The sequence below is a fragment of the Ursus maritimus genome, unplaced genomic scaffold (assembly GCF_017311325.1).
Source record: "Ursus maritimus isolate PB19 unplaced genomic scaffold, ASM1731132v1 scaffold_8, whole genome shotgun sequence".
Lineage (NCBI taxonomy): Eukaryota > Metazoa > Chordata > Mammalia > Carnivora > Ursidae > Ursus > Ursus maritimus.
The window spans coordinates 62,238,283-62,251,751 of record NW_024426996.1 but is presented as its reverse complement, the minus strand read 5'-3'; the positions used below and the strand labels follow the sequence as shown (position 1 = coordinate 62,251,751).

At 47.2% G+C, this 13,469-nt stretch overlaps 1 protein-coding gene across 4 annotated transcripts in view; it reads right to left on the bottom strand.

The window, feature by feature from the left end:
* The window catches only part of SEL1L3 (SEL1L family member 3), an 87,170-nt gene that overhangs the window by 44,918 nt on the left and 28,783 nt on the right, over positions 1–13,469 (bottom strand). For all 4 annotated transcript variants that reach the window (XM_008685863.2, XM_008685862.2, XM_008685861.2 and 1 more), the window contains exons 9-10: positions 2,195–2,406; positions 561–740 (exon numbers count right to left, since the gene is read on the bottom strand). In XM_008685863.2, the coding sequence (XP_008684085.1) occupies positions 561–740; positions 2,195–2,406 (392 nt within the window). The remainder of the gene's footprint in view (positions 1–560; positions 741–2,194; positions 2,407–13,469) is intronic.

Genomic DNA, 13,469 nt, shown 5'->3' with positions numbered 1-13,469 from the left:
TCAAACATCACCTGTCAGTCACTTGGAAGCACTGAGCTAACAAGGCTCATGTGATGGGGTCAGATATTTCTCGAGGTGCCTGGCACTGGGAACATAGCTGGGGATGGAGCTTGCTTCCTTATACTGCAGACCCTGCTTGCTGCTTACACACTGATAGGAGCCCTTGGCTTACTCCCCCCACTCAATTTAACCCAATCCTTCACACCTCCAGACCCACCCCCTTCTATGGTCTTGGAACAAAGACAAGGTGTCTGTTTCTGGTACACATTTTTTGCAAAATCAAAATCTGTCCAGGGCCAAATCTATTCTTCCCATGCTAGTCCTCCTGCTCATGAAAAGCTTTTCATGCAAGGGTGTAGGATTGTTCCTGCATTCAGCCTGAGAACACAGTCAGGAAATATGAACTGGAGAGTGCAAGATAGCTTTTGTCTCCATTCAATTATGTTCATCCTCTGAAGGCCTGACAATGAGCCAGCCACAGGTGTGGACACTGTATAACATTGTTCAGGAGGCCCCAGTAAACAGGGCCATGACCATCTCCACCCACCTCTTTCTCTTACCTGATCTCCCTGTAGTGTGTGCTGGTCAAGGGGTGTCTTCGTGGCAATGTTGCTGTAGTAGGCATAGGACAGCTCCCAGTCCAGGGGGTAGTTGTCAACACCCTGGTAGTGTTTGTATCCAAGATTCATTGAAGACAGCCTCTCACTGCCCTGGCCTCCTACCAAACTATACAGCATGCCCTGTTAGGAAGAAATTTACCAAGTGTTCACGAGATTGTAGAAAAACCTCATAAAATCCTAACATTGAAAGGTTATCTGGCCCCATCCCATATATGAACCTGGTCATTCCAGAAACATGTTAACATGCCTTTAAAAACAATCTTTGGAAAAGAAGCCCCACAACTCTTTAACGGTTTACAAATTCTAGCTCTCCGTCCTTCTTAATGCCTAATAGCTTGATTCCTTGACTTCTTCCCTTCACTCCATGAAAACAGGGGTCGTCCCCTGACTTCTCTCATAGAATCTTCTTGTGCACCTGCCAACTGTTCCAAGGATCCCCGGTCTGCTTCAGCTACGATGGCGGATGATATGAGTAGTGGCCATGTCCTAACCTCACACTCTCAGAATGTTAGTGTTGAAAAGGGTCTTTGGAGATCAGCTGGTCCAACAGCCTCACGTCATAGTTGAGGAAAGAGGGGAGAGGGGGACTTGAAGTCATGTGTCTATGGCCAACCAGCCGTTTTGTGACAGAAACAAGGCTAGAATCTTCTTCACTGTTCTCCCTTTGTGGGGAATTGCCTTGGGAACTCAGGAGAGCATGCCATCAGTCATGACCACCAATAATCCAGAGGCATACACAAAGAAGTCACTTAGAAGGAACATGGAGGGGCGCCTGGGTGGCGCAGTTGTTAAGCGTCTGCCTTCGGCTCAGGGCGTGATCCCAGCGTTCTGGGATCGAGTCCCACATCAGGCTCCTCCGATAGGAGCCTGCTTCTTCCTCTCCCACTCCCCCTGCTTGTGTTCCCTCTCTCGCTGGCTGTCTCTCTCTGTCAAATTAATAAAATAAAATCTTTAAAAAAAAAAAAAAAAAGAAGGAACATGGAACCTCCTGGGCAGGCTTAAACAACCTGAGTCTCTTCAAATCCAGGATGAACAATCCTATGTGCAGATCTGAAAACTGCAAGTGGCCAGGAACTGCTCATAGCACTTATATAAATGGGATCCCAAATGTTTGGCAAGTTGCATAATGAACCGGGTCTCAGAACCACAAATGAAACAGTGCGGTATGGCTTTTGCGTTGATGGTAGAAGGCTGGAGGTGCCCACACTTCGCTTAGAGGTCCAAATGACTTCACTTAGCTCAACAGTCACGTGGGATAACGGTCCTACAGCCACAGTAGTTAAGCAGTTATAAGAATTGGGTGAGAGGCACCTATTCTCGAAGGAGTGGGATTCTGGTAAACCTGGCCCCGACTCTCCCTTAGAATACACCAATCCTATCCCCAGCTTGTGCCCAGAAAGGAAGCAAAAGATCCTGTACTTAACATAGCTCTAGGACGTTTTTCTTGAGTGTCAAGGTTTTTAAAGGGCTCCACAGAGCACGAACAGGTCCAGTTTCCACCCGGGGTATGAGAGCATTACTCTGCAAATATAACGCAGGTGACGGATGTTTCTGGAAGGCATGAAATACTCTACCTGCAGCTGATCCCGAGGTACATTTAATCCAGTTTCATAAAAGACTGCGAGGTAGTAGGATGCTTTATGGTACCCACAGCAGCTGGAATCCATCAGAAAGGGGACAACAGAGCTAATTTGGTGAAGACCATCAACACTGGAGAGTCTCTTTACAGCCTTCTCAAATATCCTCCCGCCGATTTCTAATACAGATTCATTTGGGTTCCTTGGCCCTGTAAATAACCACAATTCACAGCACACACGATTAATTACCATGGGATCGACATGGCTTTAGAAAGAAGAGGGAAAAGCCAATTAAACCACCTGAGTTATTAATATGGCTGCTTCTGCAGTGCCTTGAAATACACCACCTTCCAGGGAGGTAAATTAAACCCTTTGGGGATGCCACGGTGTCATTCTGCAAATAGCTTTTTCTTTGGCACTAAATGACAGCCTAGTATCCTGGGAAAAAGGATGTGCCTTATATAGCTGAGAAAGTGCCTCCAGAGAGTAATTTACTCAGTGTAACTCACCACCAAATCAGGACCACCGAAAGTTCCAGAGAGACCTTTTTTTCCCTCTAAGGCTCGGAAGAAGAATGTGTTTTAGCTCAGAAATAGTTCCTAGGTGCTGCTCTAAAAAGTGGCACAAAAGAAACTTATTTTGAGGTGCTTTCTTATCTTTTGCCCCCAGTTTTTCTTGAGGGTTTCTAAATACAATAAAAGGAACGAGTCAACTTTTACGGAGGGCTTACAAAATGCCAAATATTGGATTAGGTGTCTTATGCAAATTATGTCATGTAATCCGAACAATTTTATGAGGTAGGTACCATTCTTAGTGTCCTCATTTTTCCAATGAGGAGTTTGAAGCCTGGAGACGTCAACTAACCTGTTCGATGTTACAAAACCTGGCAAGTGGCTGAGCCCCGTTTTGAGTTCAGCTTTGCGGGTCACGAAAGCCATTCCTACTTACTCTGCTGCACCGAGCTGCTGATGAATAGGCCCCCAGAGGTCGTACTAAGGACCTTCCCACTATCGGTAGACCCTTCTCTGCCACTGCCTTCAGCTGTATGATATTTCCTTTCACCTAATCGTCCCATAAATCTGACAAACATTTAAGCCCAAACTAGCAAGTTATATGGTCTTATATCATAAGTGTGACGGTCTTCCAAAGTCTGTCTACACAATTCATCTCTCTTGTTCATTAATTTAGGCAACAAATGTTTACTTTCTATTCTGTGTATCTATTAGATGCTATGTTACAAAAGACCATATGGGATTGGATAGATATTATTTACATTTAAAGAGACATGCCCATCTTATTTAAGACTAAAGTTGTATCTGCCTAAAAGTTGTTACATCCAACATTTTTCTTTTCTTTTCTTCATTCTATCCAAAATTAAAATGTCACTAATAACTTTCAGGAGGCAACAACAGACTCATTCTATCAGCACTCCGTTAAGGAGTGAACAGAGATGAGTTTTCAATGTGAGAAAACTGAAATGGGCAGGTCTGAGATTGGATTTATTTAAGGGCAAGCCCTTACAGATTCCACGTTAAAAACAGAGGCCAGTGGGGTCCAAGGATGAACTTTCAAAAGCCAAGCCATCGGTTCTGAGAGGGTGCCAGTCCTTTGGGGCACACAGGCGGGCTGGCTGCCCCCTGAGTGGGGGACACGTGCCTCCACTTGCTGAGCCGTGGGGCAGGAGCCCACCCCCACCCGGAACTAAAGCAGTCTCATCTCCTGGCTCCTGGAACTCCTCACCCTAGCCGTCTCCTGGATTCCAAGAAGCAACAGCTGGGTCTGCTTTTACACGCTTGATCCCAAGCAATAGGTGTTGAAAAAAAGCACCTCGCTGAACAAATGGAATTTGCTTCTCTTTCTGTATTTTTTAATCCCTAAAGAAATAGCTGCTTGTTTAAAAAAAAATCAAACAATGCAGATTTGTATAAAATAAAACCAGAAGTGCCCTCTCTCCTAATCCTTCTTTAATAGTGAAGACAAGCATTGTTAAAAGCTTGGTATGTACGCTTTCAGACTTGTCCCTTTGCACAGACTATAACTCATATACACATCTATCTGTATTGATACACATGCATTTTCTTTCACAAAAGCTCCTATAATTCTGACCCTCAACTTTCTTGTTTAAATTAACCACGTTATCATGAGGATTTGTCTGCGGCTGTCAGAAGCCCATTCTTTCTAAAGCTTCGCTAGTATTGCATTCTATAGCAGTGCCATGTCCCCAACCAGTTCTCTATTTTTAGACCCTTGGGTTGCTTCCAGTGATTTTGCTATAACCAACAACGCGGCAGTGAACATCCTTGAACATTTTCCTCTGCTCAGCTGTTGGGATATATCTGAATAATAACACCCTTTTCCACCAGCAGTCTGGGGATCTCATTTTGGATTTTCCCTTTGAAGAGTTGAGAGAATTCCATCCTACCCAACCATTAGACAGGATAAGAACCTTCTCCGCTGGATTTAGTATGCACTACAGCTCTCCGATGGAGTTGCAAAATAAATCCTACTCCTACTTATTCATAGATTTACTTTTAAATATGTACTCATCTCAGATGCCCCTCTGTGCACATTCTGAGCAAAGCAACATTGACATTTTGTTAATGATTCATCCCCACCTCACCTGCTCTGCCAAACACCTAGCCGAGAGGATGAGTTTTGCCTGAGTACCCACAGACACGGGCTTTGGGGGCTCAGAGGAGAGAGGAGACTCCAAACCAAATGAAGCTCCAAATGCAACACTTGAACCCCAGAAATCATTAGCAAGAGTGCCCAGGTAGCTGGGATTGCTGGAGAATAAGGAGCAAAAGGGGAATCCTTCACAAAGCTCAAAGCCTTAGCACAAAAAAACCTGCAGACTGCAACCAAGGCAGATTGAAAAGGCTTCATTATTTCTTTTACATAGTAAAACTCCTAACTCCCCCCCCAAATATTACCAATCATTATTTCCTCTGCAAAAGAATCTAAACAATTTTCTGCACTAGTGAATGTAATAATAAAAATAAATAAATCTAAAGTCAAACTGCTCTTTTTGCACATTCTTTAAAGTTCAAATTCCAACTGCGGCAGAAAAGCCAAGCCATGCTACCACTGGTGAGTCTGTAAAACAGGCAATTTCAAAATTAGTTTAATGAAACTGTTAATTTCACCCATCTGGTTTAGCATATGCATTTTTTTTTTCTAGTCGATCTGTAACTAAAAAACATGCCTTGTTTGTGGAGATGAATGGGCGTAATGAAACAAACAAACAAACACAATAGAAGAAGGAGCCATGTTCCCATTTTCCTGTTTCCTGGCCCAGAAGCTAAGGAAACAAAAGGCCAGCGCCCCCCACTCTTTAACCCTTCCGATTTCCCCAGGAATGCGGCATTGTTTGTTTTGCTCAGTTTTTCTTTTCTACAGCAGTACCAATACCATAAGGTGGCCATTGGCGGGCTCATCATTAACGGGAGCAAAAAGCAGAAAATGAGAAGGTGGGCCCTTGCTGGGGAGCTGGAGTGGGCATCTGATTGGGAATTCAGGAGAGAGGCAGACTCCTTCCTCGTGAAAGGGACGGGGGGGGGGGGGGGCATCAATAGGAAAGTCATTTTTACTTTCAAGCTTCCAAAAGCTGGAACGCATCCAAAGTACAAGTTGGAAAGGGAAAAAGAAGTGAAAGGAGAAAATGTCATTTAACCAGAAAAGGAAGCTCTCACCCCGTTTACTACTTAAAAAAAACCCCACAGCATATCCCTGATTTGCATTCTGATCCCGTGAGCCCCAGAGCCCCAAGGAGGTGGCTTATTTCTCAAAAGCAAATCGCTTGGGGCGCTTGGGTGGCTCAGGGGGTTGGGCTTCGGACTCTTGATTTTTGGGCTCAGGTTGTGATCTCAAGGTCTTGAGATCGAGTCCTGTGTCCATGCTGAGCAGGGGTCTGCGTCATTCCCTTTGCCCACCCCCCACCCTGCCCATCCAGTTCTCTCTTTCTCTAAAATAAATAAATCTTAAAAAAAAAAAAAAAAGTAAAAAGTAAACTGCTTGTACTCTTCAGTATGCAAGTTTTCCCGGTTTGTGGTTCCTCCCCATAATTTCTCTCCCTCCCTTTTCCACCCCCTCCCCCTCAGGACTGCCATCAGGGCTTCTCTGGGCAGGAAAAGTGTGGTCCTCTCTGTTTTCTTTGTGCTTCTGTGTATTTGTTTTTGTTTTTGTTTTAAGCTATAATGTCTGCTTTCCTAAATAAAAATAAAGATGAGGGTTTCTCAATGAACAACATTGCAAATAGCTCTTAAAGGACCCTGCATCCCAGAGTTACTAAGAAACATTACTGTCTATCTACCATTTCCGTGCTCTGCATTTTAGTGTTTCCAAATACACATTGCAATTGTTGGCAAAAATAGGACAGTTAAAAGCAAACCAGTGGAGGCCAGCAGCCCCTTGCATATCGGCATATTGTGTGGAGACCCCTCTGGCTCCGGGCGCAGCACTCCTCAGCCTGGGGCAAGGCAGGCCATCCAGAACAGAAACAAAAAAGAGAGGGACAAGATGCAGATGGTGTCAGCCCTGGGAGGCGAGCCCACCTCAGGCCCGGCCTCCTCCCGAGGCCCATTTGCTGGCAGACCTTGGACCTCCCGTAGCCACAACTCCCATGGGCTGCGAGGTGCCCAGTCCAAAATGAAGGGAGGGAAGGGAGTAAAGAGTTCCCGCCTCAGGGTCGATGTCCACAGGGGTCTGCTGGCCAGCTCACCTGTCCCTCCCTGCCTTTGCAACCCCTGCACCTCAGTCTTGGCAGCTTTCCTCACGCCTTCCCCCCCAAACCGGCAATCTGGCCACGAGCCCCACCTCCACTACCATCCCCGCCTCCCTGCAGCCTCTTACCAGCAACCCCCCCCCATCCCCACCACCTCTCTTTCCTGGATGCTGGAGCCCCATTCAAAGGGTTTTTGAATTCTAAGGGTTCTGTTTTGACCAGGAAGTTGCCACAGGAGAGTAAAAGAAATAGCCAGCCCACCACCTAAATAATGAAAAAGCACACATACTAGACTCCTACCATCCTAGCGTTGGAAAAAGCCCAAATGCTAATAGGGCAATTTCTATGCTCTAACAGGAGCCATTTTCCTAGAGAATTGGAGGTTCCCCAGGAAACGACATAGAGGGTAACCAATCAGAACAGTCCCCCTGAAGTCTTGAACACGGGGTCTCATGTTGGATGCCACCCAGAGCCTGGGCAGTTGTGGACTTGGGGACAGAGCCCCGCAGGAGAATTCCTGCGCCAAGCAAGGAAATCAAGATGCAGAGCAGTGGCTCTGGGATGCCGGGAGGCAGGAAGGGTGTTCTGCTGCATCCACGTGCAGGGCAGCTGAGCGTCCGAGGAGCGCTGCCATCTTTAATTCAAAGGCAGGCCTGCTCTGGGAGACGAGGATCACGCCCCGTTATTCTTCAGAGCAGGAACCACCGGTGGGGACAGCTGCATTTTACACAAGGTTAGCACATCAGCTGTCAACACTTAAGAAGCCTCCTTCCTCCGCAACCCCTGGCACTTGGCAGAGTTCTGTGTGGGCTGGAGCAGTCTTTTCATTATGGTTGCCCTAGAGGGATCCAGTCCATGGGAGCCAACCTGGGTTTGCACGAACCTTGGGGCTGTTTTACATCCGGGCACCTGTCTACTTCGGCAACTAGATAACAGACATATGAAAGTGAGGAGCAGGAGGGCTACATTTTGGGAATTCTTTTGTAATGGGTGTGCCTACGAAGGATTTAGGTTACTTTTGTTGACGGGGAGGAGTTGGATAACAGCTTGCTGGCTGACCTGGGAGAGAGAACTATGTTTGCAGAGGGGTCTCAGAGCCAGGACAGCAGCTCCCAAGAGAGGACAGACTGAAGAAATGTGCAAGAAGTGAGAAAAATGTAGAAAGAAGGCAAATAAGCCCATAGACCTTGATCCATCTGGATTGGTGTCATGGCTTGGCCAGCATAGACCTTAAACCTGTCTCCTGGTAGTCAAATTCTTCATTCCTTCAGTGATTCACTGACCCAAGAAAGACATTTTTTCTACTGAAAATCAAATCGCTTACTCATTTGGAGTGCATTGTTACTCAACAAATACTTATTGAGGGACTTCAAAGAAAACATAGATCCCATTCCTGTCTTTGAAGACTTATAAGCTCCACTGTGGAATCAGGGAAATCCACAATTTGATGCAGTAGGACAGGTCCTGCGAAGAGGAAACCCGCAAAATGGCAAGGGGAGCAGGGGAGAAAAAGCCATCTGCCTGGGGCCAGAAAAAAGGTTGTGGGAGGGGGCAGTATTTGAGTTGGGACTTCAAGACTATTTGTAGGCCAGCTGAGGAGTGAGGGTGGATGAAGTATGCTCTTGGAGGGGAATGGTACAGAAACGTGCTGTGTAGGGTCATCTAGAAGAAGGATCGATAACTAAGCACCTAACATATGGCCGGCACCACTGCAGACCCCGTGGAGAACTGGAAGTGTAAGTGGGTTACTTATTGTATTTCTTGTGCTCCCCTCGACAAGCTTGCAATTGCGCGAGTGATAGAGACACAAACAGGATCCAATAGCTATAATTCAAGGTAGAGTGAGATGAGCTCTACTCAGGCAGCCCTATCCCTTAGAGCATATGGCGCCTCTCTGTCCAGGAAGCTCTTCCATAGCATTATGTCACTTAGGAGAGCATCATTCTTAATTGCCATTAAACCAAATTGCCCCAGTACATAAATTACAAACATAAAATATATCTCACACCCACGAGGGTGGCTACTTCTCAAAAAACCAGAAAATAACACATGTTGGCAAGAATGTAGAGAAATGCGAACCCTTGTGCGCTGTTGGTGGGAACGTAAAATGGTGTAGCCACTACGAAAAAGAGTATGAAGTCTCTTTAAAAAATGAAACACAGGATTACCATGTGATCCAGTAATCCTACCTCTGAGTCTATACCCAAAGGAATTGAAAGCTGAGTCTGGAAGAGGTAATTGCATACCCACGATCATAGCAGCTCTATTCACAATAGCCGACATGGGGAAGCAACCCAAGTAAGTATCCATGGACAGATAAACAAAATGTGGTATATACGTATGATGGAATGTTGTTCAGTCTTAAAAAGGAAGGAGATTCCGACACATGCCACGACAATCTTGAGGACATGATGCTGAGTGAAATAAGCCAGTCACAAAAGACCGCTACTGTATGATTCCACATCTATGAGGTATCTAGAATAGGCAAGTTCATGGAGACAGAAAGTAAAATAGTGGTTAGCACGAGCTGTGGGGAGGGGAAATGGGGAGCTGTTGCTTAATGGGTACAGTTTCAGTTTTACAAGGTGAGAAAGTTCTAGAGATCTGTGCAACAATGTGGCTACACTTAATACTACCGAAGAGTGTACGGTTATGATGGAGAATTTTATATTACATGTATTTTTACCACAGAAAATATTTTCAAATACCGTCCTTACAGAGTGAGGGTACAAATAGTTGGTGAATTTCTTTTGCAGTCGGAAAATACAGCTTTCGGGAACAATGGAGAGGTGGTCGCTAGGCAGACTGCAGGGAACGCTGTCATCCCTACTGGCTGTGGATGAAGCCAATGCTTCCGATTGTCGACCCCCTGCAATGTTCTCATCACTCCTTTAAAGTGTGTTGTTGGCTTAGCAAGAGAGCAGAGATCCGCCTGAAATCACCCAGTGTGGGGACACAACACTCTGAGGTCTGAGACACGCTCGTGTAGCGGCCTGGAAGCAGAGTGAGCCGTGTACGGGCAGACAGGCTGCCAAGACAAAAACCGACTCTGTCGCAAAGAACCAGAAATCACAGGCCACTGTCTTAAGTAGCCTTCTTCTTTCCAAATGCCAGGAGAAAAAATAATTCCACAAATTAATTCCCTTGGTAGGAACAACGGGAGCTGACGTTTTTCTTTCTATTTACCCAAAAAAAACTCTCGTTCAAAACACGGCCCCATTTTTGTTCTATGCTGGCTCATGGAGGCACTTGGTCAACATCTGTTGAGTGAACAAATGGATGGAAGGTCATGACGTGAGCAACCGAAGAAGTTTCTCACACAGTTAAATCCCTTGCCTCTTTTCCTGCACCAATGAGTTCCCCCAGCCAGAATTCCAAGCACCGAACATTTGATACTTGACTCCATTCCCAGAGCTTATCTCAGATATGAAAAATGTAATATGATGAGGATGATCTAATAAAGTCTACTAGTCAACAGGACGGGACAGCTCAGGGCAACAGCAGAAAATAGAATGTAGACATAGTTCTTCTTACCTAGAATTGTCCAAAGCGCTGCAAAGCCAGCTAGACACTTACGGCAAGATGAACTTGGAAGGAACCAGGAATGGATCTATTAGCCACCCTGGTCTACGACCGTTCCTTTTATAGGAGACCTGAGTAAAGATACATTTTAAAAAATGCAAACTTGTTTTCTTCACCTCCATTTACAAAGTCAGATTTTCTGCATTTCGCTCAGCCTTGTTAGAAACTGAACACAATGTACAACAGCAGTGTCTCTCCGGGGTGAGCCGGAGACACTGTGACAGCCCCAGGCAAGGGCACAGGGCCAGATGGAGAGATGAATTTTAATGAGGTGTGAGCCCGACCTCTGCAGAAGGCTCCCGGTCCTTACGGACAGGACAGCGTAACCTAGAAAAACAGGAGCTGAGGGCAGCATGCAGGCTTGAGGTTCGTTCCGGAGACTCGCCCACCCTTCCTGCCCTCTCTCCCTGCCTGCTCCTGGGCGGCAGCAAACGGGAGGGAGCGAAGGAATGCGGGTGGCTGGGTGCCCGAGGGAGGCAGAGGCCGTGGTGGCAGATACGGCTCCTCGGGAGACGCACCCTGGCGCTGTTCTAAGCAGACTTGGCACCAGAAGGACTCAACGGGCTGGTTCGGCACCAGCAATGGGCCGCCAAGTGGCAAATCTGGCTTTGGGGCTTCCTTTCTCACCACAGATGGAGCCCCCGGAGGCCTACCAGGGGTTAGCAGAACACGCTAGGTGCCGCAGCGTGACGGCTCCCCGGCCCCACGGCCCGGGACATCGGGAGGGGCAGGAGTTCATGACTCGGGTTTTTAATGAGAATCCATTTCCAGGTCTCCACGGAGAAAAAAACACAAAACAAAACAATTCTAAATTCTTATAAACAAGACTTCTGAGCTATAAAAATAACATGAAAACATTCTTATTGAGAGTATTTACTTTAAAAAGAGTGTGTTGTGAAAATGATTCACTCCTGTTCCCAGTAAAACTATATTTAAATATGATCAGAAATCTCATACAGCCAATTTTGATGTGCATGTGGCCTCAGCGCATGGAGCCTAACCCATCCAGCACGCACGTCCAGCACGCCCATCGGAAACCGGGGGACTGTCTCTGCCCGGCGGTGACAGCCGTGACACTTACACAGCAGTGGTTCGCAATGTCCGGAGATTTGGCCTCCTTGGGGACAGCTGGCAAACTCTGGAGACCTCACACCTCGAGAGGGGGGTCACGGGAGGGGAGAGAGCGCTACAAGTATCTAGTGGGTCGAGGCCGGAAATGTAGCGAAACACTTCACAACGCACAAGACAAAGTTCCCCTCCGGCCCCCCAACAAGGAATTATCCAGTCCAAGATGTCACTAGAGCCGAGGTTGAGAAACACTGCTTGGACTGAGCTTCCTGTAGGCCGATTCTGTTTCAACTATTTTATATGCATCAGTTCATTTACCCCGACGCTAAGAGAGTGGTACCATTATCGTTCCCATCGCACAGACGAGGAAACGGGCGCAGGGAAATGGACTAACTTGCCCAGGACCACACGGCTAGTAAGGGCTAAGCTAAAATTGGAGACAGGCCGCCAGGCGGCAGAGGCTATGCCGTCACCCGATTCCACATGTCTCCTGCTCCTTGTCCTCCTTGCCCGCATCCAAGCAATCCACACATCCTCGAGACCCAGCCTCTTGACACCCTTTAGCTCTGTCCCCACCACCGTGTCCCATTCAGGCTCGCGTCCTTGGCCTGGACGACAGACAGCCAAGGACTCACTGCTTTCCACACACACCTCTCCATTGGCCTCCCCCAACTCCCACTGCAGCCAGAGTAACCTCGAAACCCAAGTCTGATCATACCTCTACCCGCTGCCTAAAACCCATCAACAGGCCCCTGTCACCTAGAAGGTGAAGCCCAAACTCTTAGGATGCCGTCGGAACTGTAGTCAGAATCATACCCTCCAGGCCTTCCTCTGTTTCCCAAACCTCTTGCACATCATTTCAAAGACGACGCTTTTCCCATCTCTCTGCCTCTACTCTGCCTCTGATACTCAGATACCCTGATTATCTGGCAAACACCTACTGACCCTTCAAGAATCAATCCCACTGTCACCTCTTCCAGGAAGCCTTCCCTGACCACTCCCTTCCTTGTGACTCTACCACTTAACTCCCACCACTTTTATTAAAAATGCATCACCAGGGGCACCTCGGTGGCCCAGTCGGTTGAGCAATCAACTCTTGGTTCCGGCTCAGGTTGTGATCTCGGGGTCATGAGATTGAGCCCCGCGTCAGGCTCTGCATGCTCAGCACAGGGTCTGCTTGAGATTCTTTCCCCCTTCTTCTCCCTCCCTCACTGTTCCTCCCTCCACTCACACACACACTCTCTCTCTCTCTTTCAAATAAATAAATAAAAATAAAATCTTTAAAAAAAATGCATCACCATTTTTCTTTGTTTTCAAGTCTGTCCCTTAAGGGCAGAGAGCTTGTGTTATTTTATCTAGCCAAGTAACGGAACAGACACTGAGCAAGTGTCAAATGAACGAAAGAGGAAATACCTTGTATGGTTTGGATTCTTTCAGGCCAGAATGGACTCGCTTTGTCCTGCCTGCAGCAGGGAATCTCATTCTTAGGAAGTCCTCAGGCGAAGCAGAAGTCCGTTTCTGCACTGTCTTGCCTCAAGGTTCTGGTGGGATGCCCAGGGGCACCACGGGTTGCCTCTCACCACTAAGGCAGTTACCATCACCCTCTGCCCCCTATCCCTTTCCCCAGGTTGAACACCTCCAGCTTCCCTCCTCTTCCTAACTGGCGTCATTTCAAGATCCCTCGTGGCCCTACAGCGTGCACGGCATTACTAAGCCAAGCCGAGCAGCGATGGGCCTAAGCAGTAGCTGGCCACACTTGGGACATACAGACAGATTCCCGAGATGCCGTTTACCGTGTGTACTTCACGTCGAGGATCTCAAGTTCAAGGGCCTACGGGCCCAGGCAGGTAAGCTCCAGGAAAGAAGTAGGTGGGAAATGCTGGACTGGGGGGGGGGGGG